Source organism: Myotis daubentonii, chromosome 1, assembly GCF_963259705.1.
Source record: "Myotis daubentonii chromosome 1, mMyoDau2.1, whole genome shotgun sequence".
NCBI classification, from domain to species: domain Eukaryota; kingdom Metazoa; phylum Chordata; class Mammalia; order Chiroptera; family Vespertilionidae; genus Myotis; species Myotis daubentonii.
This window is the reverse complement of record NC_081840.1, coordinates 78,502,114-78,520,137: the sequence shown is the minus strand read 5'-3', so window position 1 is coordinate 78,520,137 and position 18,024 is coordinate 78,502,114. Positions and strand designations below refer to the sequence as shown.

Below are 18,024 nucleotides of genomic sequence, written 5' to 3'. Positions count from 1 at the left end.
TAGTGTGGGTTTTAATGAATAAAAACTATAAGAACATTTATTCATATAGCCACACTGATGGCTTTATACTAGAGAGAAATTCTGTAAGATTTAGGATTATCAGCACTAGTAGTAGGAGGAAATAGGTGTTCCATAGAGCATTCGTTAATTTTTGTGGTCCTAGGACTGAAGAATTAGTTGCAAATGAGCAGAGTCCAGAGTTTCCAGCATCCACCACCATGTCCATGTGCTATCCAGCCCATGATACTTTTGAAGGGAAAAGGCTTAGAGGAAGGGGTTTGTTTATTAGTAGCATTACAGTCCCAATTAAATCTGAAATGGAAAATAGAAGCCAGAGCTTTAGAAATTCTCCACCTTGGACTGATCTCAGCCCCTCTGATAGGCTGAACTGTGTGACACCGGAGGGGAATGCCGGCCCCTTTTCAGTGAGCCAGGTACCTCCTTGCCCCACCAACGTATCCCATCCCATCCCATTCCCCCCCCCCCCCATCTTTCCCACTGCTGATGCTCCCCCTCAGCAGGCTTACAAGGTGGCTTAGACACAGTAGACACAGAGCCTGGCCTGCTGCTGGCTGCAAGCTGGCAGTGACCCTGGGGATGAAAAGGGAACACTGGTTTCCAAGGGGTAGTCAACAAAAAGTCTAGATGTCCAACAGGATAAAGGTCCTAATGCCTGCTTTGCTAATGATGTATTTGTACAATTTTAGATAAATCACTCCCCTCATAGGGCCTGAGAGGAAGAAAACAAAAATCAACCAATTTTAGCTACAGCTCTAAAGCATGTAGCAAAGAAACAGTTAAAACTTTATAAGCTTCTTCTGGAGAACACTAAAGCTGGAAAGCCCTACCGTTCACTGCAACAATTGTTTATTGTGCCTTGCTTTTAAGAGAGGCACCTTAACAGGGACCATTGTCTTTATTACATGAGTCCATGACCCTAACCAGAGCCCCCTGAATAGGACAAGAGAGGTCTCTAAAAAGGGCAGCAGGAAAATCGGCTGAGGAAACAAAGAGACACAGGCCCGTGTGCCTCCACAATATACACACCTTAGGAAGGTAGGAGCGGCAGACAAGAGAGGTTTCGCAGGCACTGCAAAGGCCTGATAATAAGACAAAGGGAAGGGTCTGGTATTCTAGCCCATTTTTCACTGTGGCTCTTTCCAGGACCCTGCTGGGCAGGCCAACTTTCCCTCGCTTCACAATCCAGAAGTCAGCCCTGACACATATATGCTAGGGAGATGGAAACCAGTCATTCTGGGGCTGCCACTGAAGCTAAGGAAAATGAACCAGGGAATAAAGGAAAGAGGCCACACTGTCCATCTTGCAGACAATTCCAAAGCAAAGACTCAGCACTATCATCTAGGGAGTTACTAGGATGCTACTAATCCATAAAAATAATTCAATAAAAAAATTAGCCATCCTAGAAATTGATAATTTTACAATCAACAACACAGGCGAGTTAGCTGAGGGGTTGTATTGGTCACACAATGAGCAGTCTCCAGAAAAAATTAGGAAGCAAAGTGGGGCAAGAGGTAGGGTAATGCTCTGATAAATTTGGGCTACATTTTGGAAAGACTAAATAAAGGGAGCTATGGTTGAGGGGGATAACCATGTGAACGTGGCTGAGATAATGGACAGACAGGGAATAACAGGGGAGCAGGCCACAAGAGCTAACGAAGGTCCTGCAGCCAGAACTGTGCTCAGCAGTGTCCAGCCAGCCAGGGTGCCCATCAAGCGTCACACCTGCCCCGGCAAGAACCTTCTGAGGACTCAAAAGATCAGTAACAGGACACCTCGAGAGAAACCACAGAACAGGTTTGAGAGCATGGTTTCCCTCAGGAGTCTTCAAAATACAGGACAATAAAAGCAGAACTATCCGTAGCAATCGAAACCAAAAGCTTTTGGATGAAGCCCTTATTTTCTGAATTCTTGTGACTCCCTATCTCCCATTTTCCCAGCGTGTGGAATGAAATGCTATAAATTCAGATAACACGGTGTCCCTTGCCAGCTGAACTCTCACTATCCAAACCCAGGAACTGAATGATTTGGACAGCAAAGGATTCCTTTACTTCCCCACCTCCACTCATTTCCCTCACAGAGCCTTACCTTTCCCTGACCTAGCCTTCAACACTGACCCTGAAGTCCCCCTCACCCTGTTCTCTGCTAACCCACTGTCCCCTACAGCCCCTGTAAAATGCCAAAGGTAGAAGAGCTAAAGAAAAAGAAAGGGAATAAGGGAGAGTACAGATTTTAGATTGAGGTGTGAGATGGAAATCCTGCAGAGAGAAACAGAGACAGAAAGCAGAAGAGCTGGAACAGGGGGAGGGGAAGAAGATGGCACTGCGGGGGGGGGGGGGGGGGGGGCGGGGGGAGCGCCACAAAATTAATTTGAGGAAGGGAACAGTAGAGGAGACGTTGGCGGAATAACAATCAGGCAGAAGAGGGCAGGGGATAGGGGGAGGTGCCAGGGGGTGGGGAGGGATGGTGCTGGAGTGGAGGACCCTGCATGCAGAGCAACAGCAGCACCACCTACGGGCGTGGTGAAAGGGTTGCAAGCAGCAACAAAAGAGGCCCCCACCTGGGCACGAGGGTCTGGGGTGCAGGTGGGAAGGGAGAAGCCATGGCTTCTGCCCTTCAAACCTCTCAGTAACACAACACACAAGCTAGAAGAATAAATTATATATGGCTCTCCTGGGAGGAGAGGGACTTAACAAGGTAAAGGAGGGAGGACAGAGAACTCCTGGCTTTTTCCATTGCAAAGGGGTTTCCCCCTCAAAATTCAGGCAGTAGAAAGGAAAACGGTTTGAAAAGGGAGCAATGCTAGGTTCAGAGAGAAATGTGTGCACCTGCTTCTTCTTTCATTAGCTGGAGAAAGGACTTCATCTTTATTTCCAAGTGATTTCCTTTCCCCACTGGATGTTGGAGTACAGCTCCCTTCCTGGAGCAATGGATGCCCCTCATTCAGCTGCTTCCTCCCAGCACTGCCTTGCAACTCTCAACCATCATTAGAAACCCCCAGGGAGCCACCAAGCTCAGAGAAGGAAAGGGAAGGGTCCCCCCACCAGTCAAACAGACCTGAGGGTGGGAGGGGTAGGGTGGAAAGAATGAAAAAACGCAAAAGCTCTGTAGAGGGAGGGGAGAGAGAAATGTGATCAGTGATATTTGTTGTGCTTCCAGGGAGGAAGGATCCTTCACATTTTTAATAATAATAAATACATAAAGACAGATTTGCCAGCATTGCTCTGGCTCCTTGGAAAGAGTGGGGGAGGGGAGCCAATGCAGCTGCAGCACAGACCAGTATCTCCTCCTCCCCTCCCCCATCAGATAGGCTCAGTATTGCAGCAGCCTCCCCCTCTCCCTCTAACTGCAGTCCTCCCCACCACAGCCCACCCTTTCCAGGGTCCCTTCACACAGCTCTGCCTCTCCCTCCTCCACTTCTCTCCCCCTCTCTACTCCCCCAACCTTAGCCTCTATTCTTTTAGCACTGGTCCTCATTTAACAGTCTTACTCTAGCTCTCAGAAGCCCTTCTACCCACATGGCACTCCCCCAATCCTGAGGCCCTGCTCTTTCCTACCATGCTCTTCACAGCTGACAGCAATCTCCCCCCTCCAACACCCTCACAAGTAATCCAGTACATTTCAGCATTCTGGATTCCAACAAAAAGGATTGCTTTTCCCTCATTTTCATTGCAATGTGACCTCCTTTCCCACAACCTTAAATATAATGGCCATCACATGTGCTTGTGTTCAGGGGGTGTCAGGGCCTCGGGACTAGGTGACTACTGCCACCTATTGACCCAAATTTGTTCAAGATAGACCTTTAATACACTTCTTACACAGCGACGCTCTGTTATTTCAAAAGCATCAATAGCTTAAACATGCAAAGGCATGGCTCTTGGGGTTTCTCTGAGACCCTCTGAACAATGAGATCAAAGAAATACAAAAGCAAGACTGGGCAGAGAGCCAGCGCGATGATGCCTTTCTCCATGCAGAGGCAGAAAAAGAGGCTGAGCCCAAGGAATGAAAAAGCAACTCTAAGTCTTCTAAAGGGTCTATAAGCAAAAAAGAATAGGAGACAGTTTTTCTCAAGGACTGTTAAAAAACCTTGTGCATCATTGTATGAATGATATTATCAACAGAGCAGAAGGCAAGATTTCCTTCATATGCCTCTGTTAAGTTGACCAAATCCTTGGGTAAGTCTAAACATGAATCTGAAGTTTACATACCTAACAGATCCCAGGGAGGATGCGGACACTGAGGACTGCTGCTGACTCTCACTCAATCTGTACCAATCAGAACTGGAGACTGGGCAGATAAACTGAGCTCTGCAAAAGGGCAGGTCTACACACCCAGCTCTAGGGATTGCACATTCCACCAACCCATAATAAGGAATGAGTTTAAACTCTCCATGGTGCTGAAAACAGACTTAATCACATCACCCTGTCCTTACAGACAAAAAGTATTTTTCTAGTAAGGTATCCATGAAGACTACATGAACTCCTGACAGACATTTCTCCAAGCCTTCATAAAGCCATAACAAAAGCTTCAGAGGCAAAAATACGTCTTGGTCAAACCCTCTTCCCCACCCCCTCAAGATGTAAATACTAAAAGCAGAGGTGTTAAATTCCTTGTCCAGAACGAAGCCAACACTCTTTACCATCACATGATAAAACCGAACAGTGCTCATGTGCATTAATGATGGACATTACTTAGTAAGCATTAGAAATGAATCATCTGTTGTTAGTACTGAGGGAACCTGAGTCATGTGGTCTGAATGATCAGAGAACTGAATTTATGAGCAGGAATGAGAAGAAAAACAATGGCCATAAAGAAAACCTCAAATCCTAAGTCTTGGTTTCCTTGCTCTACTACAGTGGTTTTCAAACTACATTCTATGGAGTTCTAAAGAAACACGGGAGCTCCTCAGAAATCTTGGGGAAAGAGGGACTTTTGTCTGTTCAGTTCACTGCTATACCACCAAGAGGCCAGAACAATGTTTGGAATTTGTGGTTTCCTTGAAAGTAAAGCCTGGAATGGCAATGAGCAGCAGGGATGGGGGGGAGGTTGAGGTTATAAACTACCTACCAATATTTTTTTTTTAAAAAGGAAAAAAACAAAAATTCTGAAGACTTTCATAAATCATAGGACACTTGAAGTCCTCCATCCTCCATGTTCCTCAGCACTGTTTCTCTAACTCATTAGCCTGGTAACCTTGGGCAAATAACCTAAGTGTCTCAGTTCCCTCACTAGTAATATAAAGATGACATATTTTGTAAGCCTTAGTGTAAAGCACTTAGCTCAGGATATAACACAAAGAAAGATCTTTTTTTAAAAAAAGCAAAAAACACTTCCTTTCCCTTGGCAGTTCCCATAATCCAAAATTTGAATAAATCAGAAGCAAATGCAATAGTCCTGAAGCATATTTTAACTGAACCTCTTGTCGAGTTGGAAAAAGTATCTCTAAATCTGTTCTTGTGCCTCTTTGCTTAGATTCACTCAAAGAAATAGGAGTATGAGGGCTCTGGGTCTGTCAGGTTCTCTCAGATCTACCAGGGACTAAAAGCTAGAGTCCCCAGAAGTAAGAGCATATTGGTGTCATCCATGAGAAACAGCTCTAGGCTCTTTGGTTTGGAGGGAATCTCAGAGATTATCTAACACATTCACTTTTCAGCTGCGGAAAAGTAAAGACCAGAGATGCTAAGCGATTCACCCAGGATCAGAGCTAACAGAACACATCGCTAGGCTGTCTCCTAACTGCCTTCTCCCAGGTGCTGCTGACTGAAAACAGGCCCCGCCCCGATCAGACCAGCAGGGATCCCCATTCAGGAATCAATGACCCACATTACATCCTCTTCATGACGCTGCCCGGGAAGTGGATGTTCGTGAGACCCCATGCTCTTAAACTACAATGAATTAACTCTACAGACCCCTCAACTTCTCTCTTTCCATTCCTCTTTTCACTTATCATACAAGGCCTGAGGGATCTCTCACTAACAGGTCATTCTCTGAAAAGAATAGAAGATATCAGATATATAACTCCCACCTGAATTGGGCAGGTATTTCTGTGAGATTTTCATTTCTTTGGTCTTTAAGCTAGGAACTTTCTTTCTGCCTGCTTGCTGCCATTCTTTTGCAAGCTCTTTGTAAAAGGACTGGCCTTTACTGACTAGCAAACTGAGGCCTTAGTTCAGTGATGGCAAACCTATGACACGCGTACCAGAGGTGATACGCGAACTCATTTTTCTGGTTGATTTTTCTTTGTTAAATGGCATTTAAATATATAAAACAAATATCAAAAATATAAGTCTTTGTTTTACTATGGTTGCAAATATCAAAAAATTTCTATATGTGACACGGCACCAGAGTTAAGTTAGGGTTTTTCAAAATGCTGACACGCCGAGCTCAAAAGGTTCGCCATCACTGCCTTAGTTGAAGGAGGGTCAAAGAGGCTGAAAAACACAAGACTGTACAGATTCTTCCTACTCCAGTCTTCTCATTCACTGTTCTCTCCAGATACACTCAATAACTGAGCTAAGATCAGCCCTGTGTTCATGCTATTTTAGAAAGAAAAGAAAAACATCCAGAGAAATGGAGACAAGAATAACTCACTGATGAGGAAGTTCTCTCTTGCTTTTGATTAGTCAAGCATCAAAAGGTTTTCTGAACCACTAATGCCACCTGGTGGCCAGCAAAATACATTAAAAAAAACCTTAAAATTCATGTATTACAGGAACTTGAGAAAACATGAGTTGAAAAGTTGACTATAATACTCTAATCTCTCAACTTTTAAAAATTTTTGTTTAATCCTCACTGGAGGATATTTTTTCCACTGCCTTTAAAAAAAATTAATCCTCACCTGAAGATATTTTTCTACTGATCTTTTAGAGAGAATGGCAGAGAGAGGGAAAGAAACATCGATGTGAGAGAAACAAATCAAACAAATAGATTGGTTGCCTCCTGCACACCCCCGACCAGGGCCCCGGCTTGGGAGGAGCCTGTAACCAAGGTACGTGCCCTAGACCAGAACTGATCCCGGGACCTTTTGGTCCGCCGGCTGATACTCTATCCACTGTGCCAAACCAGCTAGGGCTCCATGGCTTTTTAAAAAGAGTGGAAGGGAGGGAGGGAGGTTGGGGGAAGAGAATGAGAGAGAGAAAAAAATATTATGTAGGAGAGAGACATCAATTGGTTGCCTCCTATACAAGCCCTGACGGGCCGATCGAACCTGCAACCCAGGTACTTGACTGGGAATCAAACCCACGACTCTGTGGTGCACGGGCCATTCTAAGCACTGAGCAACATTGGCCAGACCTCATTTATTTATTTAGTTAAATAACCAATTTCTAGTTTCTATTAAAAAACACCTATATAGAGCCAAACTTCTCCCACTCCCCCCAAAACCTCATCTTTCCCTTTTATTGCCCTCTTACCTAAAATACCCCACACCCAGCAAATGAGTCATACATGTGCAATAGGGGCTTCAATTCATAAGTAAAATCAGTTTTATTAACAGATTTCCACATGTCCAGAGCAAACAATAAATTCCGAGGAAAAGGACCTACATACAGTGAAACTGGAAGTATCTCAGGATGACAAAAAATATATATAAATATGTACACCCACAATCACCGCCGCCTCCGAAAACCTGAAAGGAAGGGAAATCAAGAATGAGGCAAAGGACAGTTGGAAAAGCTGGAGGAACAGAACAAAAAGACATCTAAAGAGAAGGCCACTAGACACTACTCCATATCCTCCCAGGACAAAAGGCTAGAAGTAGGAAGAAACTGAAGTGGGATAATGGTTTCTTCAAGTGACACTTTAGTAGTTTTATTTAAGGACGCCTGAAAAGGTGTGGGAGCTTAGAGGAACAATCCAGAAATCTCTTCTGTGAATTATGCTGATTTTCAGCTTGGGAAAGAAGAAAAATAAAATCCCACCTCTAAAGAGATTAATGCCCAGCATGGAAGAGATATTATAGGGCTTAGTAAGACCTAGGATGGCAAATTCAAAGCTGGCATCCCAATTCATACTCTCCACCCTGCACTTGATCACCTAACTCCTAGCCATTTACTGACCTTTTTTCTTCCGACCTTTCTTGGGTATCTTCTTCCGCTTCTTAATAGGATTCTGATCCTGGAGACAGATGGAGAAGTAAAGGAATGGCAATGCAAGTGTTGGTATCTCTTCCCCAGTTTCCCATAGCAACGAGCCCCACATGCATTTGGCTGAAAGCATGAAGACCACCTCCCACCCCTGTATCACAACCTCACCTCATCAAGATGAGGGGTTTCTCCTGTCAAAGCACTGATGTCACTGAAGTGCGTGAGAGAATGAAGTTGTGAGCTCATGACATTTGCGCGTTTTCGTCGTCCTTTCTCTCGCTTACTGACACTTAAACGCACCATCATGCTCTCCTCGTAGTTAATCCTGTCAGAGAAACACAGACACTGTGTCTAACATGCTCAGTCCATAATACACAAGCTGCAGCCCAGAACCTGGGCCCAGACATTTTACTCACCCCTTATTATGACAGTTCTCAACAGATTTCATAGCAGGGGCAATATAGTATTTGGTAAGGACATACCAAATGCTCAACACTGAACTTCCTCAAAGAAACGTTCTTTGTGCTAGAATTTCCCTCCTCCCTACTGATGAACTCACAGCCCAACCACTGGAATATTTAAATTATTATCATATCAGAGAACTCTTATCTTTCAGATCTATAGACAGGATTAGCTCCATGCGCCCCTTCACTCAAACCTATCAACTGGGCAAAGTCAAGGAGTCTGTATTTAAGTTACAATCACTTCTCTACTTCTCTTCCCTGAACTTATCTACCACTCTTGAGGCCATTACAAAAACCTGCTTTAAAGTGTTCTCCTTCATACAGCATTTGTTCAGTTGGGGGAGGAGGGGATATCTTCTTCCTAGCTCTTAGTCTGTACTTCAAACCCCTAATTCTTAGAAACTGTCCTCCCAAGTTTTCCACTCCATTCTCTATATAATGTGGGTTCGTTTGGCACTAGACTTAACCATATTCATCCAAAGCACAGGGACAGGTCTCTACAGCGCAGAACATAATGTCTAATCACAAGGACTCAGACCTGTGTTGATCCTCCTGGCTCTGGCGAGTAACATGGGGATGCCGGGCGTCACGGATTTCCTCTGGAGCATCTGAGTACTGCTCCTTAAGTTCACGAATAACAGAGCTGCTCAATGCTCGTCTCTTGGCTCGTTCTAGACGCTTCTTTTCCCGCTCAGCCTCTGTTTCATCTATGTGATAAAAATTAGCAAAGGTTATCCCAGAACAGAGAAAAGAAGAAGAGAAACACAATTCACACCGAGGAGGTGGTAGCCACGGTTCATACCATAATGTACTGGCACCAAGCGTGGTGGAACATATTTCTTAACTGCTCCGTTTGCAGATTTCTTCCCTGAAGCCCCAGACTGTCCTTCCTCTGCTTCATCTTCCTCATCCTCAGAGCTCAACTATAAAAAGAATATAATGTCCATAAACTTAGGAAGTGTTAGACAGATGATAAGAAAAACCAAAGCTGGCATACCCTAGGAAGGTGGGAAAATAAAAAGCAGAAGGGGGAATCTCATACTCAACACTCTAAGGCACAAGCTGGGAATCAAGAGTAATAAGAGAATCCCAGGAGATCCAGGATCACCATGAGACTCATTCAGGAAAATCAGGACAACGCAACCCCTTACCTTGCTCATCATATTGCTGGGATGAGGCTTAAAACGGAGTGGGTCATTCTCACCTGAAACAAAAAAACCCCAAGAGATTTTATAAGATTTTGGACTTTATGATGGAATCCACATAACCTTACAGCTTCTCCCACTTACTGAGGCTGCCTGTCACTGCAGTCTTGACCAGTTTGTCAATTTGATACTTCAGTTTTTGATCCAAGGGACGAATTTTTTCCAAAACCTGTAACATGGTTAGAAAGGATCACATTCCCTTCCCAAAGTTAAGCACATAGCAGAGTCCCTATATTAAGTTGCCAGATAAAGCACTTAACTAGAATATGCACAAAATTAGAACCAAAGAAGAGAAAAATACTTGAGAACATTCACTTAAATGAGAGCTATTGTGTGATAGTCCTGGAGTTCAGGATTTGGAAACTTAGGACTCTAAGATGCCAAATGCTTCATACCGTGCGAATCTCCACCAGTCTCAAAACTGCCGCATGTCCCTGAAGAGACCCTCCTGAGGCTTTGTCCAGGATGAGATGGCTCAAATCCATAAGGTACATGAGCAGCAACTGGTCTTTCACTTCCAAGAGGCTGAGACCCTGAGTTAAACAAAACAATAAGAGGTGCAAATTCTGTTTTAGCCAGAGAATCAGGAAAGCCTAGGACAAACAGGATAATCTTTTCCAAGTTCAGGTTTTTCCCAATCAATTCATGTAAGGTATCTGGAGTAATCTCAAGGGGGGGTGGCTGTACCTGAAATAGCCACAGAGAAAATTATGCTAACAAGAGAAAAGCAAAGCTCAGAGCACTTTTGAAACACAGTAAGAGCAAGAAAATCAATAAAATATCTCCAAAATAACTATAGGATTTCTCAACCTCAGAGCTATTAACATTTGGGGAGATCATTTGTGGATTGCTGTCTAGGCGCTGGAGAATGCTCAGCAGCATCACTGGCCTCTACTCACCGATATCCCCTCAAGTTGTGACAATAAAATGCCTCCAGCCCAGCCAGTGTTGCTCAGTGGTTAAGCACTGACTCATGAACCATGAGGTCATGGTTCTATTCCTGGTGAGGGCACATACCCAGGTTTCAGGCTCAATCCCCAGTGGGGGGTGTGCAGGAAACAGCCAATCAATGATTCTTTCTCCTCATTAAGGTTTCTATCTCTCTCTTCCCCCACCCCTTCCTCTATGAAATAAATAAAAACACATTTTTAAAAAAAGCCTCCATAATGCCGAATTCTAAACTAATTTAATCAAAAACAATTACTGATTCTATCCCCATACAATGGAATTATACAATATAGGTTAAAAACAATGATCTATACATACTGACATAATTCCTTTCATACTTAGTTTCATAACACTTTCTACACTCTGTAGAAAATGTTTGTAATATGGTTCCAACTAAAATGGGAGGAGTATGATGCACACATTTTATATGTATAAAAATAAGTCTGGAAAATAACACATAATTAACTGCTATCCCTGGAGACCAAAATGAGAAAAAGGAAGAAATGGAATGCTTGTACTGTGAAACTGTTTTTTCATCAAGCATGCATTACTTTTAGAATAAAAGAAATTTCCAAAAAAATGTACCCTAGTGGCTATCTTAGAACAGTGATTATATAAAACTTTTAATTTTCTTCTTTGTGTTTTTACGTATCTGCCAAACCTTCTAAAATTAAGTTTATTATATTTACAGGCAGAAAATTAAACAAATATTATATGTTTATTCTTTTAAGTAAAAGAAAGTACAATATGTGAGCACTGACTTAAGCTATAGTTATTTTTTATTTTTTGTTATTTTTTTAAAATATTTTATGGATTTTTTACAGAGAGGAAGGGAGAGGGATAGAGAGTTAGAAACATCGATGAGAGAGAAACATCAATCAGCTGCCTCCTGCACAACCCCTACTGGGGATGTGCCCGCAACCAAGGTACATGCCCTTGACCGGAATCGAACCTGGGACTCTTTAGTCCACAGGCCGACGCTCTATTCACTGAGCCAAACCGGTTAGGGCTATAGTTATTTTTTAAAAAGGAGTCACTGTTGTATAAAATAAAACTGAGAAAGTCCATAGTCCTAGGAAGACCCATATCAATCTTTAGTATTTCTGTGGGGTCTGTTGTTATCTCGCCTCTTTCATTTCTGATTTTCTTTATTTGGGTCCTCTTTCTTTGCTTCTTGGTGACCTAGCTAGAGGTTCATCAATCTTGTTTATCCTTCAAAGAACCAGCTCTTGGTTTCTTGATCTTTTGTATAGTTTTTTTGGTCTCTATTTCATTTATTTCTGCTCTGATCTTTATTTTATTTTTTTAAAGATATTTTTATTGATTTCAGAGAGGAAAGGAGGAGAGATAGAAACATCGGTGATGAGAGAGAATCATTGATTGGCTGCCTCCTGCACGCTCCCTACTGGGGGATCGAGTCTGCAACCTGGGCATGTGCCTTTGACCAGAATTAAACTTGGGACCCCTCAGTCCGCAGGCCAACGCTCTATTCCAGGGGTCCTCAAACTACGGCCCGCGGGCCACATGCAAATATAGATATTGTATTTGTTCCCGTTTTTTTTACTTCAAAATAAGATATGTGCAGTGTGCATAGGAATTTGTTCGTAGTTTTTTTTTTAAACTATAGTCCGGCCCTCCAACGGTCTGAAGGACAGTGAACTGGCCCCCTGTTTAAAAAGTTTGAGGACCCCTGCTCTATCCACTGAGCCAAACCAGATAGGGCTCTGATCTTTATTATCTCCTTCCTGGGCTTTTCTTGTTGCTCTCTTTCTAATTCTTTAAGTTGTAGAGTTAGATAATTTATTACCAGTTTTTCTTAGGTTTTTTTTGAGGGAGGCTTGTAATGCTATGAACTTCCCGCTCAGGACTGCTTTCACCGTGTCCCATAGGTTTTGGATTGTTGTGTTTTCATTGTCATTCGTTCTAGGAAGACCTATATCAAAAAGGTTAAATACTTTGCCTAAGATTACACGGTAATAGGAATAAAACTGGGATTCAAACTCAGTCTGAGTCTAACAAGATAAACTCTTAAGATAAGCATTACTGTAGTACAGGAGGACAAGCAAAGGATTTAAAGGCAGGCAAATTGAGTTTAACTTTTGAATTAAGTATTCAGTAATCAAATATTGAGTAAGTCACTTAACCTTTTAACATCAGTCTCCTCATCTGTAATATGAACACTATTTCCTTCCTGTGTCAAAGAGCAATTATGAGGTGCAAATAACATAACATGAAAACACTTTGTAACCTATAAAACACCTAGTAAAAGTCGTTGGTGATAAGCTAGTAAATATCTGCTCAATGAATAAACAAATATATAGTGATCTAAGATACATGCTGGTAGCCCATCTCAAAAAGGCATTAAACTGAAGCAAAGCATGGTACCTAGAATTAAGACAGCCAAGAGTTTGAGAAGTAGACTCTTCTGACATGCATAGGCACTGCCAAGTGCAAAATGAGTTACAAGCACTAGAAACACAAAGGAAAAAAAAAGCAAAGATAAAAAAAATAAGCAGAAAGTATAAAAATAGACAAGAACAAAATTTGATGAGAAAGAAAAGACAAAGAATATATTAAAAAATGCTCTTATGCCCAGCTGGTGTGTCTAAGTGGTTGAGCCTTCAGCGGTGAACCAGGAGGTCATAGTTTGATTCCTGCTCAGGGAATATGCCCAGGTTGTGGGCTCAGTCCCCAGTAGGGGGCGTGCAGGAGGCAGCAAATCAATGATTCTCATCATTGATGTTTCTTTCTCCCTCTCCCTTTCTCTCTGAAATCAATTACAAAAAAATATTTTTTAAAATGCTATTAGCTATCTTTCTAAAGAACAAAACTGCTTTCCAAAGAATAAATCCTGTGATTAAAAATCCATCAATGCTTATTATCCTACTGCAATGATTTTCATACTTTTATTAACCTATGATATGTTTTGCTTAAATAATATCTCAGCAAAAAAGTTCAATATATACTGGCCATACTCAATAATCCCTGAGAAGGTTCTATAAGATGTTAATTTATAAACCACCATCTTTCAATTTTAAGATGCACATTGTTTTCATATTTTGACATCTCTGAAGTAAAGATGCATCTTTTAATCAACAGTATTTTAGTACATGTCACAGATTAACAGGTAGCATTTTTTCTTAATATATATAAAATGAGTGATGTTCTCCATTAACAGCATCTTGGATTAGAAGAAACAATAGTTAACGCCTCAGTTGACAAGACTTCTCACAATCACTACTTTTCCAGTCTTTTTTCCTACCCTAACACACACACACACACTAAAGGACTCAGCTCCTTTCCCAGAATATCACCATGCTTTCAGGACTTCCTGCCTTTACACATCTGCTTCTTTCTGAACTTCTGACTCCTATGTATTCCTCACAATCCTGTTATCTTCTCTGATAAGCCTTTCCTGACTTCCTCTGCTCCTCTGGCAATTATTTAATCTTTCTCCTCAGCTTGCACAGCACTCCTCATGACTCTGCAACATGGCTGCTACTGCTTATACCTATCACTTTGATCTGTCTCACTCGCTAGACTTCAGCACAGAAACTGGGCTTTATTCGTCTTTAAAGCTCCAGCACTTAGTATACAAGACATTCAATAAACCGATCGTGAAAGAACTGTTGAGAACATCAACTCGGGGGATGCTTACTCTTCAAGTATGTCTTACCTTCTCTGTTGGATAGGCTCTAGCTTGAACTTTTTTCGTCAGAGCTTGAATTTGTGCAGTTACAGCCATTACCTGAAATTAGTCCAAATAAAACAGCTGACTAGAATACATCAAGTGATCTCCGTAAGCTGTAAAGGGCAAAAGCTAAACAATGCCACCTAAAAGTTATCTTAAACACTGTTCAACGTACAGTATTTTCTTTTCAGTTCTGGAAAAGAATAACAAGAGATGGTTTCTGATACTTCTTCAAAAGGTAGAAAAAAACTTTTCACCTCTTCTTAAAGCTAAAGAAATCACCTTACCAAAGCATGGGGAAACCATGGGGACTATACCTTTATCTGTACCGGCTGAACTTACAATGCATAGCACTACATAAATGTGTATTAGCTGGGCACCCAAAAGGCAAGTCGCATCACCTTACCCAGCATCAGTTTCCTTAACTATAAGAAAAAAGGAGAAGATGGCGGCATTGGTTAACGCCGGAGTTTGCTGCTTTGAACAACTACTTCAAAAGTGAAACTAAAACACGGAACGGACATCACCCAGAACCACAGGAACGCTGGCTGAGTGGAAGTCCTACAACTAGGAGGAAAGAGAAACGCATACGGACACTCAGAGGAGGCAGTGCTGAAGTCAAATTCTGAGGTGCGGAGTGCGTGGAGCGGGCTGGCGGCGGAGGGCGTGGTTGGCGTTTTCAATCGGGAGGGAGTCGCAGACTCTGAGCTCCAGATCTGGGCGAGTCTTTAGGGACCCAGACTCAAACGGGAGAAGCGGGACTGTCTGGCTTCGGTCAGAGCGAGTGCAGCTTTCTCTCCGAGCTTTGCAGCGGGTGCTGGGACTCAGAGAGGCAGAGCCCCTGGGGACAGGACTGAGAGCCGCCATAACTGCTCTCTCCGGCCCACACTGTTGATCCTGTGCGACCCGCCCCGCCCAAGCCCAGCGCAGAACCATTTGCCGGATAGCCTCAGGCAAAGGCTAGATTAGCACCTCCCTAGAGGACAGAAGTTCTCTCACTGCTGACACAGCTGATTCTCATAGCCACTTGGCCTGGAGGTCAAACCCTCCCTGGAATTAGCTACAACAATCAAGATTTATCTATAAGACTGCGAACAAAGACCACTAGGGGGTGCACCAAGGAAGCATAACAAAATGCGGAGACAAAGAAACAGGACAAAATTGTCAATGGAAGAAATAGAGTTCAGAACCACACTTTTAAGGTCTCTCAAGAACTGTTTAGAAGCTGCCGATAAACTTAATGAGATCTACACGAAAACTAATAAGACCCTCGATCTTATATTGGGGAACCAACTAGAAATTAAGCATACACGGACTGAAATAACGAATATTATACAGACGCCCGACAGCAGACCAGAGGAGCGCAAGAATCAAGTCAATGATTTGAAATGCGAGGAAGCAAAAAACATCCAACCGGAAAAGCAAAATGAAAAAAGAATCCAAAAATGCGAAGATAGTGTAAGGAGCCTCTGGGACAGCTTCAAGCACACCAACATCAGAATTATAGGGGTGCCAGAAGATGAGAGAGAGCAAGATATTGAAAACCTATTTGAAGAAATAATGACAGAAAACTTCCCCCACCTGGTGAAAGAAATGGACTTACAGGTCCAAGAAGCGCGGAGAACCCCAAACAAAAGGAATCCAAAGAGGACCACACCAAGACACATCATCATTAAAATGCCAAGAGCAAAAGATAAAGAGAGAATCTTAAAAACAGCAAGAGAAAGAAACTCAGTTACCTACAAGGGAATACCCATACGACTGTCAGCTGATTTCTCAACAGAAACTTTGCAGGCCAGAAGGGAGTGGCAAGAAATATTCAAAGTGATGAATACCAAGAACCTACAACCAAGATTACTTTATCCAGCAAAGCTATCATTCAGAATTGAAGGTCAGATAAAGAGCTTCACAGATAAGGAAAAGCTAAAGGAGTTCATCACTACCAAACCAGGATTATATGAAATGCTGAAAGGTATCCTTTAAGAAGAGGAAGAGGAAGAAAAAGGTAAAGATACAAATTATGAACAACAAATATGCATCTATCAACAAGTGAATCTAAGAATCAAGTGAATAAATAATCTGATGAACAGAATGAACTGTTGATTATAATAGAATCAGGGACATAGAAAGGGAATGGACTGACTATTCTTGGGGGGGAAAAGGGTGTGGGAGATGTGGGAAGAGACTGGACAAAAATCGTGCACCTATGGATGAGGACAGTGGGTGGGGAGTGAGGGCGGAGGGTGGGGCGGGAACTGGGAGGAGGGGAGTTATGGGGGGAAAAAAAAGGGAACAAATGTAATAATCTGAACAATAAAGATTTAATTTAAAAAAAAAGAAAAAAAAAAGAAAAAAGGAAACTGATTCAGATAGTTTTTTTCTTAAGTTTTCTGTATTCCTTTAGATGTAGAAATCAATTACTTTTCATTGTAGCCTGAAAAGGTCTTCATCAAATCATTGCTTTTATGGCACTTGGTAGCATTCAAATATATGCTCCCAAATCAACAGTTTGGAGGTGAACAGCACACGAAGTCAAAGTCAATCCCTGATTAATCTATTCCAAAAGGGTGATATTACTCACCTGCTCCTGGAGGTTTTTCAAAAGTGCCACCGCTCTCGGCAGGTCTGACTCCAGCACCTCCTATAGGAGGGAGAATAAAGAAAAGCCATTCTTCCCTCAGGATTCTGAGGGGGGAAAAGCCCCCACTTTCCTTCGGACACCCCAGACTTCCGGCCTTCCCACTCCTGTTCACAACTTGCCTTCTAGCGGGCCGGCCCCTCAGAAGTTACTGGTGAGGAGCGGTAATTCCAGCCCGTTTCCCCACGCTGTGCCAGGGAGGGTGCCTCCCTGAAGCCACGTTCATCACCACCCTTCCCTCGCGCCAATAATTTGCCTGAATCACTTAAGGTAAAGGAAGCATCCACGATAGCAACCTGAGAAAGAGAAAGAGAACACACCGTAGGCACCGGCGCCGCCATTGTCGCAAAGCCCGCCCCTTCCGGAATCGTACTTCCTGGTTGATAGACTGATGGACAACCACCGCTTGCAAATCTAAGCCAATAGGAATAGAGATTCTCTCACTTCCGCCTCGAACAGGATGTACCAGAGGAGGGACTGGGGCCAGCCAATGGCATAGAAGAACTGGTAAAATCCGTCAGATTTAGGAAGGGAGCTAATGACGTAAAGATGGTCTCGAACGAAACACGTGATTGGTAAATTGAGTAGAATGATCGAAGCTAAACCAATAAAAACTAGGAAAATGATTGATTGGCAGTTGGAAGAAAGGAGTTAGCAGAGCTAACTGAGAGCCTATTGGCTCCGGGATGCCGCAGTACCCGGAGTCTGCACGACGCTTCCCTTGCGGGGCCTGAGCCGGCCTCTAGGCGGCGGGCCTCCGCTTGTCGCCGAGGAGGTGGCCACGTTGTGCAGCTGCCACCGCCTGCTGCTGCTCCCACGCAGGTCGTGCCGAATTGCTCACAAACCCCAAGGCCCTTGGATGGGGTTTGTGACCGTCCTTCTCTGTAACCTTGGAACTTTGTTTATCTGTAAATAAGACAATTGGGCGAGAGAACCGGAGCCAGGATTTAGACACGGACAACCAGGACACTCGCCC

At 43.0% G+C, this 18,024-nt stretch overlaps 1 protein-coding gene across 6 annotated transcripts; it reads right to left on the bottom strand.

Annotated features, from left to right (window-relative positions):
• Positions 1 to 7,479: 7,479 nt before the first annotated feature.
• On the bottom strand, positions 7,480 to 17,442 carry NGDN (neuroguidin). 6 transcript variants are annotated; one of them, XM_059708212.1, is made up of 11 exons: positions 17,369 to 17,442; positions 16,992 to 17,051; positions 14,396 to 14,467; positions 10,167 to 10,304; positions 9,856 to 9,940; positions 9,718 to 9,770; positions 9,369 to 9,489; positions 9,105 to 9,273; positions 8,271 to 8,427; positions 8,076 to 8,133; positions 7,480 to 7,645 (listed from the first exon to the last, which is right to left on the bottom strand). In XM_059708212.1, exons 1-11 carry the CDS (start codon positions 17,387 to 17,389, stop codon positions 7,626 to 7,628), a joined length of 954 nt encoding a protein of 317 aa, XP_059564195.1. In that variant the 5' UTR covers positions 17,390 to 17,442; the 3' UTR covers positions 7,480 to 7,625. The 6 variants fall into 6 exon arrangements, with proteins under 6 accessions (XP_059564195.1, XP_059564186.1, XP_059564221.1 ...); XM_059708203.1 differs by having other exon boundaries at positions 17,345 to 17,404; XM_059708238.1 differs by lacking the exon at positions 17,369 to 17,442 and adding an exon at positions 17,171 to 17,362.
• Between the last annotated feature and the right edge of the window lie 582 nt (positions 17,443 to 18,024).

Excerpts from the sequence above, each read along its gene's own strand:
- NGDN (XM_059708203.1), bottom strand. The coding sequence starts at position 17,389 with ATGGCGGCGCCGGTGCCTACGGTGTGTTCTCTTTCTCTTTCTCAG. Across the intron at positions 8,428-9,104 it reads AGCCAGGAGGATCAACACAG|GATTAACTACGAGGAGAGCA; the intron begins GTCTGAGTCCTT and ends TTTCTCTGACAG. Across the intron at positions 8,134-8,270 it reads AAACCCCTCATCTTGATGAG|GATCAGAATCCTATTAAGAA; the intron begins GTGAGGTTGTGA and ends ATCTGTCTCCAG.